Source organism: Sceloporus occidentalis, unplaced genomic scaffold (assembly GCF_023333645.1).
Source record: "Sceloporus occidentalis isolate IW3139 unplaced genomic scaffold, rSceOcc1.0.p SCAF_1, whole genome shotgun sequence".
NCBI classification, from domain to species: domain Eukaryota; kingdom Metazoa; phylum Chordata; class Lepidosauria; order Squamata; family Phrynosomatidae; genus Sceloporus; species Sceloporus occidentalis.
Window position 1 is genome coordinate 176,125,734 of NW_028316981.1, and position 22,823 is coordinate 176,148,556.

General features: G+C 40.2%; 1 protein-coding gene across 1 annotated transcript in view; it reads right to left on the reverse strand.

Moving 5' to 3' along the window:
- Nucleotides 1-22,325, reverse strand: part of PIN1 (peptidylprolyl cis/trans isomerase, NIMA-interacting 1) — a 52,090-nt gene extending 29,765 nt beyond the window's left edge. Inside the window, exons 1-2 of the mRNA XM_089482992.1 lie at nt 22,220-22,325; nt 6,936-7,136 (exon numbers count right to left, since the gene is read on the reverse strand). Coding sequence (XP_089339118.1) covers nt 6,936-7,136; nt 22,220-22,277 — 259 coding nt within the window. The 5' untranslated portion in view covers nt 22,278-22,325. The remainder of the gene's footprint in view (nt 1-6,935; nt 7,137-22,219) is intronic.
- Nucleotides 22,326-22,823: the final 498 nt, after the last annotated feature.

The following is a 22,823-nucleotide window of genomic DNA, read 5'->3' on the forward strand; positions in this document are numbered from 1 at the left end:
TTTAATGCAGTGTGTTTCATAACTGATAATGGACTCAACTGAAAAGAATAAATAGGCTTTAAAGTCTTTACTTTTTAACTACCCTAGCTACAAGTAGCATGGCCCCCTGAATGTGAATGCACATTTGGCCTGCAATTTTTCAATAATACAGACCTAATTAAGCTTTGTATGATGCACTTCACTTCAATCTTCTACCTCAGCCACAAACTGAGCTCTGTATCAGCTTCCAGGTGGGAAAGACACATATAAAAAGTGTCTCCATGTTTGTACATGTTTATAGCCTTCTGTGGGAAGCCAGTATATCTGGAAAAAAAGATCAAGCTTATCCCTCTCCCTGTCTTGTGTGCCTTCATGCAGTGAGTCTAAGGAACATATATAAAGCTATCACCACCATTTCCAAGATGCTGTGCTAAACTCTTCAATGTTAAGTAGACAATTCTGGGGAGTGATTGACAGAAATACCAAAGCACAAAAAATTCCAGGTTCGTTAGTTTCTTCCACTCTGATAACTCAGCTAAATGCATTGAGTTTCTTTTTTCCAAGGTCTGAGTCCAATTTTTTTCACATTCCAGTTTAAGAGCAGCAATATACAATGCATCCAACTATGGAAATGCATTTGTACATATGTGAATTATGTGCAATGGATATAGATTAGCTGTAGGGATTATTTATTTATTTATTTATTTATTTATTTATTCATTCCATTTTTCTCCAGCCAAGGGACCCCAAGGTGGCTCAGCATTTCAAATCACTTTATATTCCAGAAGTGGTCCTATGCGCAGAAAATGCCTGTCTCCCCCTCATGTTTTTCTCAATGAATATCATAAGGAGGTGCTGCTGCTTCTATTGGTCATGTTGGACAAGGCCTAGAACTAAGGAACATGACTCTCTTGCCACACAGAGAATACTGTTGTTGCCAAGACTGGAGTACAAAGAAAGAACCTGGAACAACTAGGCATTCCCAAACTGAATAGATGGCCAGAGGGAGGGGGGGACTAGTTGGGGATTAGGGGGTTGCATTGCCCACCCACAGATTTCAGAGCACTGCTCCCTCAATAAAAATATCAAACCCTTCCCTGAATACTTTCATGAAAGTATGAGGGAAAATTATACCATTCCAATTACAATATGCCTAGAAGTCAACTTTCAGGTCACTTCTCATAAGAAAGGCTTCTGTTGGGCCTGAAATAGCCCAGGGGTACTAAAACATGACATTGCCCCAGGGGGTCTCCTTTGCCAAAAGCATTTTAGTTCTTTGGGGGAGGAGGGATTAAAAAAATTGTTCAAAAATGTTTGGGGCCTGTAGGGCAAAAAAAACAATGGTTTTGGAGCCACATGTAGCCTGTGAGCTGCACTTTCTCCACTCTGACATAAATGATGATAATTTGGTACTACAGATGGTGGGCAAGAGTGGCAACACCTTCTCATTAGAAGTATAAAAATATTTATAAGACTGAGGAAGCACATACCAGCAATACATTTGGAATCAGTCCCTGACATCTCCTGTGAAAGGATCAGAGATAGCAAAAGCTGAGTAAGACCTGCACCTCACACTCTATAGCAGGTTAAATCATGCAGACTACAACCTGCAACACTCCTCACTACTGGTTATGCCAACGAGGAATGCTAGGGCTGCAGTCCAACATCATCTGGAGGACCACACTATTCACACCTCTGCCTTAAGAAGTTACCCCCAGGGTAGATAATAGTGAACTGGATAGATTAATAATTCAGTATCAGGCAGTTTAAGATGTTCAAAGGAAAGCAAGAAAGTCTTTATGATCTCTCATTTAGATTTCTGCAATGCGCTCTACTTGGGGCTACCCTTGTACCAAGTTCAGAAGCTTCAACTGATTCAAAATGCAGCAGCCAGATTGGTCATTGGTACTTCTAGGTTTGACCACATAACAACAGTGTTAAAATCTCTCCACTGGCTGCCAATTAGCTTCTGGGCGCAATACAAGGTGTTGGTTATTACCTTTAAAGCCCTACATGGCTCGGGCCCGAGTTACTTGCAGGAACGCCTCTCCCTACATAATCTGCCCTGCACACTCAGAACATCAGGGAAGAATTTGTTGGAACACTGTAATTCCCGATTAACCACAACTTCCCACAGAGCATTTACTGCTACAGTCACCTAAACTATGGAATAGACTGCCAGAGAAGATCCGTCTCATTACCACCTTAGATGCCTCTAAGAAGGCACTTAAGACGGATCTCTTCTGGTGGGCTTTCTCATCGGATTTGATATAGAGACAATGATTAAGACCCCACCCTAATCATGATGGTATATGATTTGATGTTTGGAGATTTTAACGAACAAATAAGGATGTATAATTCAATATTAGTATTTTATTGATCACTTAAACTGTATATATCATTTTAATGTTGTAATCCCACTTTGATCCTTGGAAGAGACGGGACATATAAATAAAAATTATTATTATTATTATTATTATTATTATTATTATTATTATTATTAAAATGGTAGCTAGGCAAGTAAGGCTCTGTACTGACTGGCAGTTTACGCCAGTCTGTACACAGACTAGGGTTGGGCATGCACACGACCAAGAACCCTAGTCCGCTGTCCAGGCCCCATCATGATGCACACAGGGCGCACCATGATGACACAAGGGTGACACAGCACCCAAACATGAGGGCCATGATGGTGCCCCTTCCAGGAAGCTGCTGTGAGCAGCTTCTTTTTGCTTCCGAGAAGGTGCAGATCATTGTTGCGGCAACGATCTGGGGCAGAAAGGTGTGGCATCTCGCTGCCCCTTACTGCCTGTCTGTCGAGCTCCTAAACCCCTAACATTCAAGTTCAAATGAGGTCAGTCACATCAAATATTCAGTAAGGAATGTTTTTATCAAGGGCAACAATTCCAAAAACTAGTGCAGTGTTTTTATATCTTAACCCAAAATAAATATGACAATAGTTCAATAGCAAAGTGCTAGCTGCACCATATTATGCCAGACACACCACTAATCTCAGTGAGAAAGGGAAGCTTTATGGTAAATAAAAAATCTCCAATATCAGCTGGTCTGTTGTTTTTATTCAGAAGGCCAGATTAATGGAGTTCCAAACTTTGCTGCTTTTTTCTGAGAAAGAAATATGTTCTAATTTCTAGTGACAACAGATTTTCCCCCTATGCCAATATGCATGGGTTCAAAATAAGGAAAATCTTACTGTATTTTTTAAAACTACACAATAAAAGGAAGTCTGTATGCAACTAGCTTCCTTCCTTGAACAGCTGCCCTTCTCCTCTCACATCTGTGTGTGCTATAAGCAAGCAGATTCATATATCGGACTCACACAAGTTAAAGGCTGACAAGTCTCAATTTCTACTAGGAAAGAAGAACTGTGGAGGGGTGTGCACACTCTAGAGGGCACACAGGAACATTGCGCAGTGCAATCTGAATACAACAGAAGTGTTGACATTTCTCTTTCCTGCCTCTATCTGTATTCTATTGTAGAAATGTCTGAAAAGCCATACTGTGAGGTAAAAGTCACAATTTCCTAAAAAATAAATGATGCCACTGCAGTGCATTTTTGTAACGGACTTCACAAATTGTGAATGATATCTGAAAACCACACTTGGAGGATGGACAGGATCTTACCTTGGTTGTCACACTGAGCTTCTGAAACTCAGCACAAAATCAGAGTGCATTTACCAGACTGAAAGATATGACTGCCATCAGTAACCTGGAAAGCATATTTTGGGGAGCCCTGGTTGAAAAATACATACTTACATACTGCATATATTACTTTACATAATAAAATATATGCATTTTTTTAAATTATGACATTTGTCAGGATGAAAACATGTCATAAATATCCTTCTGAGGTCTAAAACACACTGCAGAAATCATTCAGTTTGAGACCGCTTTATGTGCCCTGGTTCGATGCCAGAGAATTCTGGGAACTGTAGTTCTGTGAGACATTTAGCCTTCTTTGTCAGAGAACTCTGGTGCCACAATAAACTATAATTCCCAGGATTCCCTAGCACTGAGCGAGGGCAGTTAAAGCGGTCTCAAACTGTATTATTTCTGCAGTGTGTTCTGGACCTCAGACTCAGAACTGTATGAAAGCATCTGATGACAGTCAACCCAAACTAAATTTAGGCTGTCATAAGCAAAACAATAAATTAAGGGGCATAATTTACTCTGTCTTGGAAATGTCTTCCCAATGGCAAAATTTTGCAGTCAGCTCTGTATGTAAAGTTTACAAATAGAATAGGTTTGTTCCTTTAAAAAAAAAAGCACGGGGAGGGAAAATTATCAGGAAGACATTTGTGTGCAAGAAATCCAATTGAGTAAAAGCTTAATGCAGACAACCATAGTTCATTTTAGATAAAGCCTGGTGTTGAACTGAAGGTGTCTCCTCACTGAAGAGGAGATATTCACTTATAATGCAACGGGAAAAGAAAAGAAGATGTAACATGCATCTGTCACCAGATGAGCAACAAGGAGAGAAAGAGAGAGATAGCTCCAACAGAAAGCAGCCTTCTACTTTCACTGACCCAGAAGCCCTGATTCTAAAATAAGAAAACTCTCCATCATCTGATGACAGCACCAAAAATACAAGATATTCTACGCAAGGCACATTTCTTCCTCTAACCTTGACTGATCCAATTCTTTTGTCCCATAGCACTGAGAAAAGGACCACATGGAAAGGCCTGTCCCTTGGCAAGCTGCTTTCTTGTAGGCAACCCATGGGATGGATTAAAAGATCGTAAGAAAGTGCTGCTGCTTCTAGTGGTCATGTTGGACAAGGCCTAGAACTAAGGAAACCAACTCCCTTGCATCACAGAAAGTACTGTTGTTGCCATGACTGGAGTTCATTGAAAGAATCTAGACCAACTGAGCATTCTAAAGTGGTTTGAAATACACTTCTCTCTTTTAAAAAATCCTGCTGCAGTTTCCATTTGCCTCTTATATTATCAAGCTATGTAGAATTTATATGTCCTCTGTACAAGTGAAGGTATAATGTATTTATAAAAACAGGTTAAGAAGCCAGACAGAATTCTTAGGCACTAAAATTTTTCTACTTGCTAATACTGCTATTCTGTTTTTCCCCACCTCATTAGGACTGAACTTAAGAGTTCAGTGCTTCCAGAACATTTTTACTGTTTTTAAATGAGCTTAATCAGGGATCTCCTGAACCTGAAAATGGTTGGATAAGCATGCATGGCAGCAGATCTCACATATATCACAGGCCTATCTCCCATGCTATGCCCACAGTTATGATGCCCTCTTGTCTCCCTCCAACCACAAAATAAATATTCAACATAAAGGAAAATGTGTTAACAAGCATTGTTTTGGCTTGAAATACAAATTTTATTTTCAGTATAAAAACAAACATTTTTACAAAGAAAATACAAAGCATACCTTCTCAGGTAGCATTACAAAATAAAGTGCTACGAATGGAAGTGAGATGGCAGAACAGGTTGGAAGCTGTAGCAACTGATACTTCAATAGCCAAATGATTCAGCAGAGATTTGAGAATTCCTCCGAAGTGGGTGTCCTACACAATAGTCTACACTTCAATCTTCAACTTCAAGATAATGTATGATACCAGTATGTCATGGTCCCCCATCCACCCACACTCGTTTGCTGAATTGGAAAGACAATGGCTGTCCTTTTGTGATGTTCTATGTACTGTAGTCTAGAATAAGAGCCATCAACATGAACTGGCAGCACTGCTTGAACAATCCTATTAATATCCTTACCTTGCAAACCTGTTTCACTTGACTCCACCCACACTGTAATGCTTTGATTACAACATTAGAGGGGATAAATCTATTTGCTGTGAGCATATGACTGACATTTTAATCTCTCTCCCTCTCTGTGGTGGGAGAATGGATTTCTATGTGGTATATGCCAGAATATACAATATAGACTGAACTTCTTAGAACAGGTTGTGCTGGACAGCATTTCCATTTTTGTTCAAACAAAACTGAAGGCTCCTTTTTACTATTTTGATATCTTAAAGACAATTGTTTTTAGGAACAGGTCATATCACCAGCAGAAGACATAGTCAATAGTTCCTGGACAGTGCCACTTCAGCTCAGAAGGAGACTGCACTGACTGAACACCCCACCATACAAGCCCCTTGAACTTGTTTTGGTTTTTTTTAAAAGAATTAGATGCTATGGAAAAGTGCATCCCCCAGTAAGCTACTTTTTAATGCACAAGAATACATCCCATTCTTCAACAGGAGGGCAGGAGGGAACTTGTTCTTTGGAATACTCTCCATATGCAGTATGAAATATCATAGTATTTGAGCAGATTTCACTACCTCAACAGATATGTATATGAAACAGGCCTTAAAACCTAACTAATGCCATCTCCCTAGTCTATGCTTCTCATGTTCTAGACTAAAAGCCATCTACATCTGGTGCTCCCAACTTTCATGGCACATCAACATGCTGGTTTTAAAAAAATTCAATCAGCATGCTTAATTTAGAACATGGCATTTTTATAATACTGGAAATTCTTGGCATGGGGAGATGGATGAGATGGCAAAGTTTTTATGGGCTAAACGTGAATAGGGGAAGCAAAGAATGGATAGATAGACCTGGAAAGCTTGAGAAGGACAAGCCTTCACAGACATTGCCCACTTCCAAACACATCTCCATAATCTTAAAGTCCAGAGATGTTAAAATAGACACAAGATTCTCAGTAATCTAAGTTCTCTGGAACATACTGGAATCTGCATATGCATGCACAATTTCTGAAAAAACAGATGGTTCCAAGAGGTAATTGAAAAAAACGATAAAATAGGGATGAAATGTGAAACAAGAAGTCCCACTTGTTTACTGGCTGCTGGCATCCACCAGAAATACAAAAGGAAACCACTTCATAGACTGCTAGCCTCCCTGATGTGGAAAGCAGAGACAGTGTATTAAGCTCTCACTTTCCTTTGCTTTACTTGCCATTAATTAGCTCCAGGGCCTCCTCCTTGCTCCGGGTAATCTTATCCTCCCTCCATGATGAGGGCCTCCTAGATTGGTTATGTTTCACCAAGAGGTGTGAGCATCGCACTTTTGTGGGCTCCCCTTGTCCATTCTTGCTGTTTCCAGTGGGGCGCTCCCATTGGCTGGCGTTTGTAATGTGATTGAAATAATACACACGACCTGAAAATAAAGAAAGAGGAAAATTTTAGTTCTCGGGTGAAGCAGATCCTTCAGAGTTCAGCTGCTTCTTAAGGTGTATCATCTTATACTCTTCCTGCCATACTTATTTTAGTTTCAAAGTACCTTCCTAACTTTTTAAAAATAATTTTTATTCGGTTTTTAAAAATACACAAATATTTGTATAAAAACATTTGTATTTTGTATTTTGGGTTTTTTTTTATTTTGTCTTCTGTTTTGTCTTCAGGTGTAGAAGAAATTGATGTTTTTGAATGATTTTGGAATAGTAATGCTATGTATGTTATGTTGTAATTGTTGTTTTAATCTAATAAAATTTATTTTAAAAATACACAAATAAAATATCATACATTCCTTCCATACATACAAACAATAACAGTAAATAAAATTACATCGATCCTCCAAACATTCATTACTTCCTTCCTACTGGTTTGGAGATAGTATCTTCAGAGTTTATCGTTATCTTTAATATAACAAAATAAATCTTTTTTTCTAGAGTATTTCCAAATTATCCATTACTTCAAACACAAATAATCTTTGGAATCACTTAAACTTCCAGGGTTCTGGAATTTACTGTAATTTAACATGAGAAAGAGCAGATATAAACAAGATATTATATTTGTTTGGCATTAACCAATAATCTTTATAATTAATTCTGATTCAACCCCCATAGTTATTACTTCACCCCTGTCTTCTTTGTATTTGTTTGAGTTTTTATTTCTTAGTCCTTTCGTTAGTTCATCCATCTTGAGTAGATCTAATAGCTTAAATGTCAGTACCTTCCTAACTTTTAGCTCATCCCCCCCTTAATAAGCAATTCAGAAGTTTTCTTTTTATCAACCTTCTTCCCTGAAAAAAAAAGCCAATGAAAAGAATCTCAAGACAGCCACAGTGTTATTGTAACTACCTTGTTATGTTACAGCATGTGCAAGATGAGTATGCTTATGACACAATAAACTAGCCTGATCAATTTCAATGACAAATCTTCCTTTATTCTGCAAGGTGCTACCAACAAAAGTAAATATGGAAGAAGAGGATCCTTCAAATATCAGAAATCAAGGCTAAACAGCCCATTAAAGGGCACTACATATATGGTACTTTTAAAGTAAAATACAACACCATAATGTTTTTCTCAAAACAAACTGACATGCAATAAGGCTCTTGTAATATGACGTATTCTGTTCTACACTGCTATCACTGATTAAAGCTAGGCTGCCATATTTTTTATCAGCTTCAGGTCCCATACAGGTTGAGTTTTCCTTATCTGGAATTCCAAAATCCAAAATACTCCAAAAATCAAACCTTTTTCATGGGTGGCTGAGATAGACACCTTTGCTTTCTAATGGTTCAGTATACACAAACTTTGTTTCAAGAACAAAACTATTTAAAATATTTATAAAATTACTGTCAGGCTTTGTGTATTAGTGCGTATGAAACACTAAATGAATTTTGTCTTTAGATTTAGGTCTCATCATCAAGGTATCTCATTATGTAGAAGTATGCAAATACAGGTATTCCAAAATCCAAAAAAATAAAAATTGAAACCTAAAACTTTCTGGTCCCAGGGGTGTCAGATAAGAGAGACTCAACCTGTATTATTTTTAAAAGGCCCTCCCTCCCCACAATATATTAGCTAATGATCTCTAAGTCTCCAAGCTTTATAGTATCTTCTGTTCTCAAATATTCAGGATTTTCCAATCAAACTGCCTTACATGACATGGAAAGAAATGGTTCTGCTAGTAGTTACCAACATTTGAAAGGTCTGGGGGTTGCTGGGTTTTATTAAGGTAAGTATTGTTGCCGAATGTGTTTGGTTATGAACAAAGAAGGATACAGAGAAATTCATTAGGTTTACAACTTATTTGGCATCTGGTATAGCATGCAAACCATTAAACCATGGGTTGGCAACCTACGGCCCGCGGGCCTAATCAGGCCCGCCGAGGCCTTTGTACCGGCCCCAGGGCAGTCCTGCCGCCGCCGCCGCTGCTAGAGTTGCCATAACATTTGCCCCCGCCCCCCGGGCATTGTTAGTGTGGTGCCTTTGGCTGCTGATGTGGCCAGCCGGCCAGTCATCCATCCACCCACCTGCCCCTCTCCGCGCTCCTTCTTTGAGCGCAGCGCTTTAGCGCGGCCGCACAGGCCCTGGGAGTTCCCTGCCTGGGGCCGGAAGCAGCTGGTGAGCGGCCAGCTTGTGTGCGTGCACACGCACGGGGCTCACAAAGAGCAACTCCTTCCCTTGAGGCTGGCTGGCCAATGGGAAAAGGCCGGGGGCGGGGCTGTTTCCAGCCCCAGTCGACCATTGGCGAGCCTCAATGGGAAGGTGAGGCTTCCCAGGAGGAGGAGGAGCACTGAGCTCAAGCCTCTCCTTGTGGACGAGCGGCAGGGAAAAGGGCCATTTCCGGGTGCTGTTAGGCGCCAAAGATGAAAAGGAAAAGGAGGAGGAGGAAGGTAGTCATTTCCAACATGTTTTTGCCCTGCCATGTGTGTTGTTGTTGTTGTTGTTGTTGTTGAGTGGATGCCTGGTCCTGTGTGCCTTTTATTTTCCCTGCCTTGTGTACTGTTGTTGTTGTTGAGTGGATTCCTGGCCCTGTGTGCCTTTTATTTTCCCTGCCTTGTGTACTGTTGTTGCTGTTGTTGTTGAGTGGATTCCTGGCCGTGTGCCTTTTATTTTCCCTGCCTTGTGTACTGTTGTTGTTGTTGTTGTTGAGTGGATTCCTGGCCCTGTGTGCCTTTTATTTTCCCTGCCTTGTGTACTGTTGTTGTTAAGTGGATTCCTGGCCCCATCTCTCTGTGTGCCTTTTATTTTCCTCCCCTGTATTTTGATTAAGTGGATTTTTCCCCTATATGTGTGTATTTATTTTCCCTTTCCTGTATTTTTATTAACCGAGGGCAAATCCTCTTCTTGTTAATCCACCTTGACATGTTCAATATGCATAGCCATGTTACCCCATGTTAAGTATTAAACCGAAAGGGTTTGGTTATGCAATAAGCCTCTCTGCCAGGGATGCTTTGATTGAGAGTTCCTGCATGGCAAGGGGTTGGACTGGATGGCCCTTGCGTCTCTTCCGACTCTATGATTTTATGATTCTATGAAATCTGCAAGAACCCATGGTAAATAAAGCCATGTGAAATGCTCAAATGTGCTGTCATGTGTGTTTTGGAATTTGGGGGGGGGGGGGGGGGGTTGGCCAGAAAGGGAACCACATTTCTACCATCTGTCTAGGAATAATGCCAAAATGTCCTCCATTTTGATTATGCCTAAGAAACATGCATTTAAAAAGCAGCAACTTTTTTGTCCTCCATTTTAAAAATATATCCTACATTTGAAAAAGTCCTATATTTGTCCTGGTTTGGGGACAAATTTTTTGGCTTCGGCCCCCCAGTTGTCTGAGGGACAGCAACCCGGCCCCCGGCTCAAAAAGGTTGCCTACCCCTGCATTAAACTGTAAGTCTAGATTTTAAATTAATATTTAGTGTGCTATAAATTTATGTTATAAATTTGAACTTTCTGCCTCCCAGTATGCATGCATGTATGCATCACAATTTGGAAAACCAGATACAAATGAACATTCTCAGTTCACCCAGAGCAACAATTGTGACCAACAACCTCAGTAATATCCCATGTGAAATGAGGACATCAGAAGACATCACAATTTACCTTAGAATTCTCTGCAATGCAGAGAAATTCTGTGGCAGACAAACCAATGCAAATGATTCCTTAAAGACAAAGTATAAAAAACACTTGACTAGAGAAACACAAGCCTGCCTCTTTCAAGAAGTCTGTTTAATCAGAGTCCTACAAACAGGACTATAATCTTATTCAAGGCCTGCTTATCACAAACCAAGCTCGGAGGTATCCTTCTGGCCTTTCATTTATCTGAGCAAGTCTGCAAGATGCCAGATTCTGCAAGTGGAAGAGGCTGTAACATCAGCTCAGAAGCTAAAAGTGCTGCAGAACCTGAAAGCAATTCCTTTAGGCAGAGAAGTCATGATAAAGCCTGTGAGTCCCCTATACAAACATAGCTTCTCCCTCTGCCCAGTTACTAGAGCACAAGCGCGCACACACAGCCCTAAATCAATGCCCACTCAGTTTTAGCATAGCTCTTGAGGTCTGAAAATCCCTGATTTTGTCCAAATTACTACCGTACTTACTGGAAATTGCTACAAACAAGCCTACCCATATTTGATTTTTGAGTTGCTTTGGAGCTGTGATCAAGAGCCTTAATGAAGGAATATTAGCATTAAAAGATGGCCAAGAAAACAGCAGTTTTAGGCCCACTTTACTGACATCAGCAGTCCTCCTCATGCACAAAGCAGCATTAATCTGTAAACAATCAAGCAGGAGATAGGCCCACTGACAATCCTGAAGGTTGTTGAAAAAGGAGTGTGTGCATCTGCAGTTTGACAGTCATGTGACTGCAGCCTTTCAGTACATACCACTCTGACTATTTTAGGCTGGCACTGAGAGAAAGGATAGTTCGTTTTTATGGCCCAGAGCAGAGGAATATTCCTTTTCCCTTTACTGAAAGAGATTCATCACAAATAAATCCATATACTGTAGAAAGGAGATGAAAAGCCTGGATATTGCAAGGACTGACTGATACTGCTTTTCAAACACATTGCATCATCTGAGATTTTAGACGTAAAAAGGCTGAGCAGCATGACTGAGATTGGGAAAGTCCAAAGCACCTGAGCCTCTTCAACTTTCAACACAATACCTAGGAATTCAAAGTACTCTACTATTGCCGACTGTGGGTTTCCTTCTCAAAGCTCCAAGGCAACTCGAAGAGACATGTTGAATTCTCCTAGGTCTATCTCTTCTTCCACCTCACTTTGAAAAGCTTTAACACAGATGCATCCCCTTACATTGCTAACTGTCTTCTATTCGTGGTCCCATGAAATCTAATTCAATAGACTGCTTAGTCACCTATGCTTAATTCCTAGTGCAGGGCGTACAGTAAACAGACCTGCTCCCCTTTTGTTATTGACAGGATCATTACCAATCACTAAAATCCATCTCAGATGGGAAAATTACCAGTCACTGAAACCCACCCCAGCCTTCCTAGAATATCTATTTCCATGTCTTACTTAGCCACTTTCTGCTCCTGAAACCACAGAAATATTCTGCTTTAAAATGTATGTTGCCTCAAGTGCTACCTTGGGCACCTTCTTAGTTTCTCGATAAGGCTTTTATCTATATTGAACCAAGCTTGCAAATAGAAACTTGGATGGGTTCTTATGGCCTTCAGGCAAGAAAACATTTCTAAACGGGAAGAGATCTGTATGCAGAGATCTTGTTGCACTTTGGAGACAAACTGCAAGGAGTAGGTAATATGAGTTTTCATAGACTTGAGCCTGCTTCCTCAGATGCATCAAATCTACAAAAGCTCATACCATCAACTTCTTTCTTTCAGTTAGTCTCAAAGGTGCTACAAGATCCCTTTGCATATTGATTTTCCAGACTACCATGGCTATGTCTTTGAATTCTACCACCACTGGAAGAGGTTTGGGAGGGCTGTGTGTTTGTTTTTTAATAAGCTGCCTGAAAGCTTATGTTTTTGGTGGCCAGATGGCAATGATGAGAAAAGCCCACCATCATGATCCTAGCTGATACTAGAAAACCAGGTTCTTCTTAAATGCCTAGATACTACTTTGGGTGCCACTTGCTTGCAAAAAAACAGTAAATGGCAAATGGTAGACTAGGTGTGAATATGCTGTATGGTTAGGTGGGCCATTCTGAAATTTCGCATGCCTCTTTGAGGCTAATGAGAAGTCACTTCTCAGTTGGTGGGGAAAGGATTAGTGTATCCACAGATGTTAAATGTGGCTAACCAGTTTTCAGCATTTTAGTCTAATTGGCAATCCAATGTGTTCAAATATTTCAGAGAATAATTCATATGGTTCCATTTATCCACTGCTTACAAAGGGGTCTGGTTAGGATGGACCTAGTTATGTAACAGGCTTTTTGACTTCAGCCTTGAGCCTACTGTATATCAGCTGCTAGCTTTTTAAAAGGCTTTTTAGGAGACAGAGGACAGCATATTTCATTTAGTATCTGCTACAGAAATTCACGGATGTCTTTTGAGGGATTTACTCCTACAACTACCACCCCTGAGTTGCAGACCCATGTTGAATTATCATTCTAATCATGAATTTAAGTAACTGGCTGTAGGTCCCCACTCAGGATTGAGGAGAACTGTGCATACTTGTAGAGTCCTACTACTGCAAAGGTGGGACTCAGGTTGCATGCAACCCTTCAGGACCCTGTGCAACCTTTGGGGGGCCCACCCATCATGGTTCTTTTTTAGCCCCCTCTCCTCCATTTTTAAGCTGAAAAATAACTCTTCAGTGAACATTTTTGTTTCAAAATGCAGCTGGCAGGTGGTACCAAGAAGCAGCAAAAAAGAAAAAATCACCAAAATATGCCCCAAGCAGTTGAGAGTGATAGAATATCATTGTTGGTAGTTTAAAATGATGGTCATAGTTGTGTTGTGTGGCCTGTCATGAGGTACTGAAGGAATAGAAAATGGCAGGACAAAGAAAAGCAGCTGGAGCTTCACTAGGAATGCCACCCAACTCAAACTGTGCCAACCATACCATCACTTGATAACATCTTGCAATGAAAGACTGGACTCCTTTTTAAAAGTGGGCAAACATGAATTGCCACTTTATAAGAAGAGAAGATATAGATGTACTGTTACTTATGCCACATGTGAATTAGTCTTAATTTTCCAAGAGTTGATTCCTACAACCACCACCACTAAAGTACAGTGCTACCTCGGGTTACGAAATTAATTCGTTCCGCGGCGCCGTTCGTAACCCGATACATTTCGCAACCCGAAAAGCCGCTGGAAAGCCGCTAGCCGCGCTTCCGATTTGAATTTCACGCCGAAATTAATTTCGTAACCCGAAAAATCTTTCGTTACCCGGAACAGTTTTTTTAAATCTAACTTTTTCGTACCCCGGAAATTTCGTAACGCGGTCAATTCGTATCCCGGGGTACCACTGTACAGAACAATTAATTCTAACCACACAAAGCAGTAAAGAAATTAATGACAGACAGAACACCAGAAATATCCCCTAACAACTCAAACCTGTTCAATTCATGAATGTATTTACTTTCTTTTTAACATAACCACAATAAGACCAAGTAAGTAATCTAGGCACTGAAGACAAGGCAATGGCACCTAATGGTAAGCTGTTTTGTAAATATTACTGTGGCTATCACCTTCAGGTAACAAGAAAATGAATTCAATTATGAGTACAGTTTACTCCTATGTTTAAGTACTGAAAGCAAAGTTTCTTATGCATCTCAGACTTTAGCCAGTCATTCAGAAAGATTATTCCACAAATACAGCAGGAAGAGGCAGCAGAAGACAGAAGAATCAGCAATCAAACAGAAAGGCTAAGTACAAAAAAACAGAACAATTAGACAAGGTATCCCCCTAATTATAGTTATACAAGCTCTAAAAATGTAACACTCTTCTATGCAAAGTAAACATTTTCTTTGAATAATTAGGTTTAAACATGTTGCAACCTACTGTGATATAAGGATAGAGATTTCTGTTTCTTTGTTTCTAATTATAATGGCCAGTCACACCAATATGATATTACTTCTCTCTATGCCTCATCTTCCAACTTCCCTCATTCTAACACCACTTTTCTGAAGACAGCCCTTTTCCTTTACCTAGAGTAACTAAGAGTAGGGTATCATATTTTGGAACAAATGCATGTAGATATTATGTGAGCATCCAGCCCTGCAAATACAGCAGAGCGCTAAAGACAAGATATTGAAAAAGAAGTGAAGTGATAAATTAGCATAACATTATACAATTTTGGCTAGAGCACAAAAGCCAAGGAAATAAAGCCACTCTCTGCCAACCATCAGAGTAGGCTTTAAATAAATCTTCCAACACATGTTTTAGCTTTAATAACTTAACCAAAAATGTTATGAAAAGAGGAAACTAGTGTTGGTGTGGAGACTGTCCAGGGTCCCCCATTCCCTACAGCGTCATAACTTTGCTTACTGCTACCCAGTAGATGACTTGAAATAAGCAGTGAAATCCAAAGACAAGATATTTGAAGACAGGTAGACAGAATAGACCTCTGCTGCTGATCACTTCTTGACTATCCAAAAAAAAGCAGGAACATCTTGAGGATGTTGGAAAAGAAGTGACGTGTCTTGAGGGCAGGTAGGCATTGTACAGGGGTGGAGATGGGGGAAGAGTCCATTAGAATGAACAAATTTCTTGACTGAAGAACTTATAACTCCTGAACCAAAGACAAGTGTCTGAACACAACAGAGTGCATTGAAAGCAGGAGTCTGAACAATTAGGGGCTCAGAGATTGATTTCTTGATCATGGCTTTCTCTGACCAATACGACTGTTTTGGATGTTGCATGGTGTCTACGAGGGATAATAGCTAATACAGCAGAGTATGCTAATGCTTAGTATGCTAATGCTTAGTATGCTAATCAACACTAAGAAATTTTAAACACAAACCTAAGAATCTGAACTTTCAAGGTACTATTTTCAGAAATGCCACCAACTACGTATATAAAGCTGAAGGCAGATACGAGGAATAATTTTAAGAACGCACTGAAGAACATTTTGAAACTAGCCAAGCCCTTGAAGTGGAATGGAACCAATCTGCTAATTCATGCAACCACAAAGATCCCAGAGCAGCTTGTAAGCAAACTTCTGAAGGAAGGATAATAAAAACCATGAAACCTTGGGTCTAATATAAGCCCATGTTCAATGATTACTAAAAGTTAAATTATGACTCAAATCGGAGATAGCACAGAAATTGTCGACAATATGGTATCTAAGGAGCCATAGGTAAGAAGGTACAGACAGAAAGAGGGTGTAACATATTTGGGGGAAAACTTGTGGCCAGATATTTCACTAAAACTGCCTGATCCAGCATGCTTGATATTATGAAAGAATGCAGACAAAATGGCTTATCAGAAACCTCATGATACAATGAGAATTCGTGGGATATATTTATGCTCAGATATCTGGAGTAATATGGAAACAGGCAAGACCATACTGTGTGTGGTAGAAGTATCTGTGGGAGGAGGGGGACTAAAACATGAAAGCAAACTTCTTCACATAATCACAGAAGTGAAAATACCAGGCATAACTAGCATATTCCCTGTACTATCTCACTACTCCAGCCAAAACTGAAAATGATACTGAGAGGGAAAATAATCAGGCAGGCAGCATAAGAGATAAAGCTATTATCTTAGGTAGTTTCAACTATACTCTGAATGTCTGCACAGCGAAGACACAACATTTCTAGATATTTTAAGAGACTGGGCTTTAAATTAGCGAAGGAACAGCTGCAGAGAAGGCAATGTTAAACACAAATCCAAGTACACTCTATGTATGGTGCAGAACATAAATGGATTGGAACTGGTGGTGAACAATGACCATCACCTCTACAAAATTCACTAAGTGAAAAGTCCAAGGTGGCTACATTTAAATCTCAAAAGTGAACCACTATAAAATAAGGACATAAGCTAAAAGCAAATTGAAGGGACTTAGGACAGAATCTGTTCTTCGACATGGAGTTAAAACATAATAGCACAACTGCAAATGAAATGTGTAACACTGATTAAGAAAGTTACTAACAAATTTGAGAAGATGTCAGCAGTTAATGAGCTGTCAAGGAAACTAAAAATGGCACACGTTTCCGTTAAAAGGTGGAAGTCAAGCCCAAAGGATAATAAAACAGACGCAGCAAATAAAATAAAAAAAGAATAAGAAATTATGAAACTGGGGGGGGGGGGGGGAGAGAAATATGCTATGGCTACTAAATGCAGGACCAGTAACAAGTTGTTGAAGTATGGAGTGTCCTTGTTCAGAGTTCTAGCCAGACAACCATGCTGTTCTTTGGGACAATACACTTCATCCTCAGCTGTTTTCCATTTTTCTTTTCCAACTGACCGTTGCTACCTAACATTCCCAGTCTTCAATTGATTCTGCAGTGGTGGGATTATCCTTTTTGATGTTTTACGCCCTATAAACCCTCTATTTTCTTCCTAGGTTATCTCATCTGCCTCTCTCTCTCTCTTTCTCTCAAGGATCTTTCCTCCCACCTTTTCCTACCTTTTTTTTCCTTCTCCTCCTCCATCAGAAAGCACAAACTTTGTTCCAGTGAAGAGTGAGTCTTGCTAGTGCTCTGAACAGGAAGCTTTACTAAATGGCCGCACAGTTCCGATTTATCTGTGTTCTTTCTTCCCTGCCTTTTCCTGTATGTAACCACATACATGTGTAGTCTTGGCATTTTCTAATTCAGGAGGTTTCTCACAGCTAACACTTTATTTTCTGATTATTATTTCTATACTTCTGCAATCCTACAGGTTTGCATGGCCTGAGAATATTGATACTTTCCTCTTCTTTCTGATCAGTGTAGGCTTGTTTTGTAACAATTGTCCTGCATCACCGATTAGCACTGATAAGAATGACAACCGTATCATATAAGGGCAAACTATAATATTGCCTAAATTAGAAACAACAGTCAGGGATATGGCTGAACAGCTAAATAACAAAGAGTGAAAGTACTGCTAAAGGAAAACAGGAAGGCTACAGAAAAGCAGAATTCATTCTTTCCATTTGTTTCCATTCTGGAACATGCTGCACAGTTAGATTTTCCTTGAGAGGAGCTCTAAAGTTAAATAGCTGTAACAAGAGATGACACTCTAGTTTTAAATGGCAAATTAAAAACTCACAATTAATATGTCCAGATAGTGTACTACAGCAGCACATTGTATTGAACTCGAACAGAGGAGGCTCAGAGTTACATCTTTACTCATTCATTTAGTCCACTGGGTAAATCATGCTCTCTAAAGCTAATCTACCTCACAAGGTAATGGACTGCATACTCCACCTGAATCCAAATACTAATCAGGGCTGACCCTGGTTTGCTTTCAAGATCATACAGGATCTGGTGCCCTCAAAGTATTTAGGCTTCTACTTGTAAAGTACAAGTTCTTAAATAAGTTACAAGTAGAAGCCTAAATACAATATGGTTTTTACAAAGGGAAATACTACCACAGCAACCTTCTAAAATCTTCAAAACTAATTATGTGCATCTCTCTCTATATATATATACACACACACACACACACAGAGAGAGAGAGAGAGAGAGAGAGAGAGAGAGAGAGAGAGAAGATAATTATAATAGCTGGACTTTCCAAAAGCTTTTGACAATATAAGAGTTCCAAAGAGTCTTGAGAAAACATAGGAATCATGGAATGACAGTCTTTTATTGATTACAAATTGGTTAAACAACAGGAGTCAGTGGATAAGACTAACCAGTGTATATACTGTATACACACAACAGAGTCCTCTGTGTGTTTGTATTTGGACCAGTATTACATAAACACAAAAGGCCTGGAGTCTGAGGTGAACAGGGAAAGAGGGAAGTATGGAGATAAAATAGCCCAAAGAAGGGCCCTTCCTCCAGTCCATCTGCCATCACCATGGCCTCAGAGGGAGAGAAGGGCAGGCCCAGCTGCACAAAGCCTAGTCCAGAGAAAGAAGAAGGGCCCTCTGTCCAGTCCATCTGCCATCCTCATGGCCTCAAGAGAGAGAGAACTGCTGGACTTAGTCCCCTTCCCTACTACCATTCCCTTCTCCTTTTGTCATGTTTTTTTAGATTGTAAGCCTGAGGGCAGGGAAATGTCTGATTAAACCCTTTATAGCTGAAGAGTGGGGTATAAATACTCCAAATAAATAAATACTGTTTAAGATACTGTGAGCTCAGTATGAGTGAAGACTTCCTAAAGTATCCATGCTGGTGAATAAACAAGAACATGTCAAATGAGCTTAATGGTGTAACATAATGGACATAATGGCAACAACACCCATCCCCCCCCCTCAGTTAAATCTACACAGATCAGAGCAAAACTGACTGTGTATATTAAATAACATAGGGGCGTGGAAGCCATGGCCATCCAAATATTTTGGCCTATGGTCCAATCAGCCCTACTCTGCATGGTCAACTGTAAGGGATTGTGTCTATACCAAGTGGCGGTGATTATGGGAGATGCAGGTCACTATGTGTCGTAGTGAAACACAAACCATTATGCTATGCTGGCTCCCTTATAAATGGCACTTTAATCATTTAAAATGAGAGGAAGCACATGAAAACTGAGAAAACCCACCAAATGACATTATGGGGAAAGAGGCGTGGTCATCTGTGAAAAAAACCCAGAAACCTCTATATGGTCCCAGGTCTCAGGTCCCCCACTTCTGACTTACAGAATTTGCTTTCACAGCAGAACATGATGGTCCCTACCTCTGTTTACTTTAAAGGAGGACTGAATTAATTCACAGATGAGAGATTTATCAGCTGCTATTAGTCATAAAAGCCATATAGAAGTGTTTAGAGACAGCATGCAATCAAGCATCAATTTCTTTGTGGGGGAAATGCAGCTCATTGGCTTATCTATGCAACTGGTGTGAAACAGGCACCGCATCAGTACAACTGAGCCTCCAGAAACGTTGGACTTCAGTGCCTATCAGGCACAGTCCGTTTGGAGAATGGTAAGGGATTGTGGAGCTGTAATGCAGAAGACCTTGGACAAAGGAAAACGTAATATGGCCTAATAGGGCTCACATATGAATTTTAGGGCAAATCCTTCACCTCAAAAGGTGTGACTGAAAAGTAAATTTAAGAGATTTTGGGAAAGTGCAAGTTTAAAATCCATATGCAAATACATGGCCTGGAATGCTGTTAATAAAAGCAACACATAAAAATCTTCTTTGGGGGAAAGTGTTCATATGGGGGGGGGGGAGCTTATGGGCCAGTGATGTGAAGTTCTTCACGCCATTTGGGGAAAATAAAATGGTAAGAACTCTTAATTATAAGTTTGCCTTTATTATTTAAAAACAGTGTTCAAAGAAAGAGCAAGGATAGCTTTAGACAGAATAAAGAAAGATGAGGAAACCAGGGCTCAAGTCTCTGCTCAAGCATAAAAACCTACTGGGTGACCATGAGCAAGTCACATTCTCTCAGCCTCAGAGGATGGCAATGGCAAACCCCATCTGAAGGGGGGGGGGGGGGAAACTGCCAAGAAAACCCCATGATAGGTCACCATAAGTAAAAAATGAGTTGAAGGCACAGGACAGTGACAAAAAACCCGCCCTAGGCCTCCACAATTGAGACGGAGGGAGGGGAGATAAAGTGATCCAAGTAAATATAAATGAAAGCAGGGAGGAAGAAGACCAAGTGACTAGGAGGCTGCATCCACACTGCAGAAATAATCTAGTTTCACAACCACATTAACTGCCATGGCTCAATGCTATGGAATTCTGGGGTTTTTAGTGGCACCATTCAGAAGGCTGAATGTCTCACAAAAATACAAATCCCATAACCCCACAGCATGGAACCGAGGCAGTTAAAGCGGCATCAAACTGGGTTATCTCTGCAGTGCAGATGCGGGTGTTGGCACCGCCTGGACAGCCGTGGCTCCATGCTATGGAACCCTGTGAACTGTAGTTAGTTCAAAACACACTGCAGAAATAATCCAGTTTGGAGTCCGCTTTAACTGCCCTGGCTCGGTGCTAGGGAATCTTGGGAGTTGTACTTTATTGTGGCACCAGAACTCTCTCTGATAGAGAAGGCTAAAACACCTCACAAAATTACCAATCCCAGAACTCCACAGGGATTGTGCCAGGGCAGTTAAGGTGGTGTAAAACTGGATTAATTTCTGCAACGTGGATGCAGTCGCTCTGTGAGGAGGAAACACAGTTATACATTTATTTATTTTTATTACTATAAATATCAAAATCAGTGTCACATGAGATATGGGCCTGAAACAGACAGGCCAAAATAAAGCTGCTTCAAGTCACTTTGTAGGTATGGTGTTTCAATGGGGCATGCGTCCTAAGAGTCCAGAAGCTGCACCAAAGCCACGCTCCAGCCCTAAGGACTGGAGTGCAGCTTTGGTGCAGCTTCCAGACTCTTCGGATGCATGCATCATTGAAACACCATACCTCCAAAGTGACCTGAAGCATCTGTCTGTATAGGGCCATTGTTACATTTATACACATATAAAACATAACATATTTTAACACTTTGCCCTACAATGGGTGAGTATTTATGCGCAATATCAATATATTCCCCTTTTATTTAAATTTCATACCAGCGGCTCTTCTCAAATTGTTTAAATACGTACTGAACCTAACTGTGTGCGAAATAAAACATTATTCTACTCAAATATGATAAACTGGTGTCCTTGTTTTCAGTTTCCAAACTTCTTACTAATATATATAAAATAACTATGAACATAAACATAAATAATAATAATAATAATAATAAAAAATTGCAGGATGCAATCAGGGCAGCAAGAAAGAATTAAAAATATACAATCCAAATTTTAAAAATATACAATCCAAATATATTTTATATATTTGATTGTTTATATATTTTATATTATTATTATTATTATTATTATATAATATATTATATATTTTATTTTATATCATATATTTTATTTTTATGTTATTTATATATTTATATATTATTATATATATTATATTATCACATTATTATTATATTATATATAATATGTATTATATATTTTATATTTCTATTATTTATATATTGTTTTATATATATATATCACATTATTATTATTATATAATATGTATTATATATTTTAAGTTTATATTATCATATTATTGCATATAATATATATTATGTTTATCACTATTTATATATTTATTTATACATTTGATTGCTTTATTCAAAGCTTCAGGCAGCCCTCCTCCTCCTCCTCCTCCTCCTCCTGCTCCCTTTATGTTTATATATTTATACATTTACATTAAAATAAAGCAAAGCAAGCCTGCCTTAAGGACCAGGGGAGACCCCTCCATTCCTGACACTGGCCCGCCCTTGGACCCTTCCCTTCCTGGCAGGAGCCCCTCAACCCCACCCAAAGCCTCGGAGAAGGCGGCTCCCTTCCTCCTCCTCCTCCTCCTCCTCCTCTCCCCTTCCCAAGGCACCCTCCTGGGACGCCCACACAGCCCTCCCGCTTCCCCCTCCGCGGCGGCGGTACCAGAGCTGCGGCTCATGCGCTTTTCCCAGCCCGCGGGGAGCTTCTCCTCCTCCGCCATCTTCCCTCCTCTCTCTCTCTCTCTCTCTCTCTCAGCGCAGAGACGGCCACGCCCACTTCTCCTGGCAACAACGCCAACGCCGCACGCGCACTACGGCCCTGGCGGAACGCTTGCGCGAGCCTAAAACCCAAACTCCTCCCCTCTCTCTTCCTATTGGACGCTCAGAGAAGCAGCCGCGATCCTATTGGCTATAAGCTCCTTTAAAAAAAGAAAGAAAAATGGGAGCAAGCGCGCGCGAGAGGGGAGTCGCTAAATCCCGTCTCCCAAGCTCCCCGATAAACGAGCCATGTTGGAATGACGGTATATATATGCTCAAGTATGGAAAGGGATGGGGGCCGCGGAGGGACAAAAAGGAAAAGGAAAAAAAACCGCGGAGAAGAAGAAGGCGGCTTTGTGGGCGGTTTTTATATAGCCATTGTGACGTCATGGTTTGAACGTTGGAGTAGTAGAAGGACTCTGTGGAGATTAAAGGCCTAAAAACACACACACTGCAGAAAAAATAATCCAGTTTGAGGCGGCTTTAACTGCCCTGGCTCAGCGTCAGGG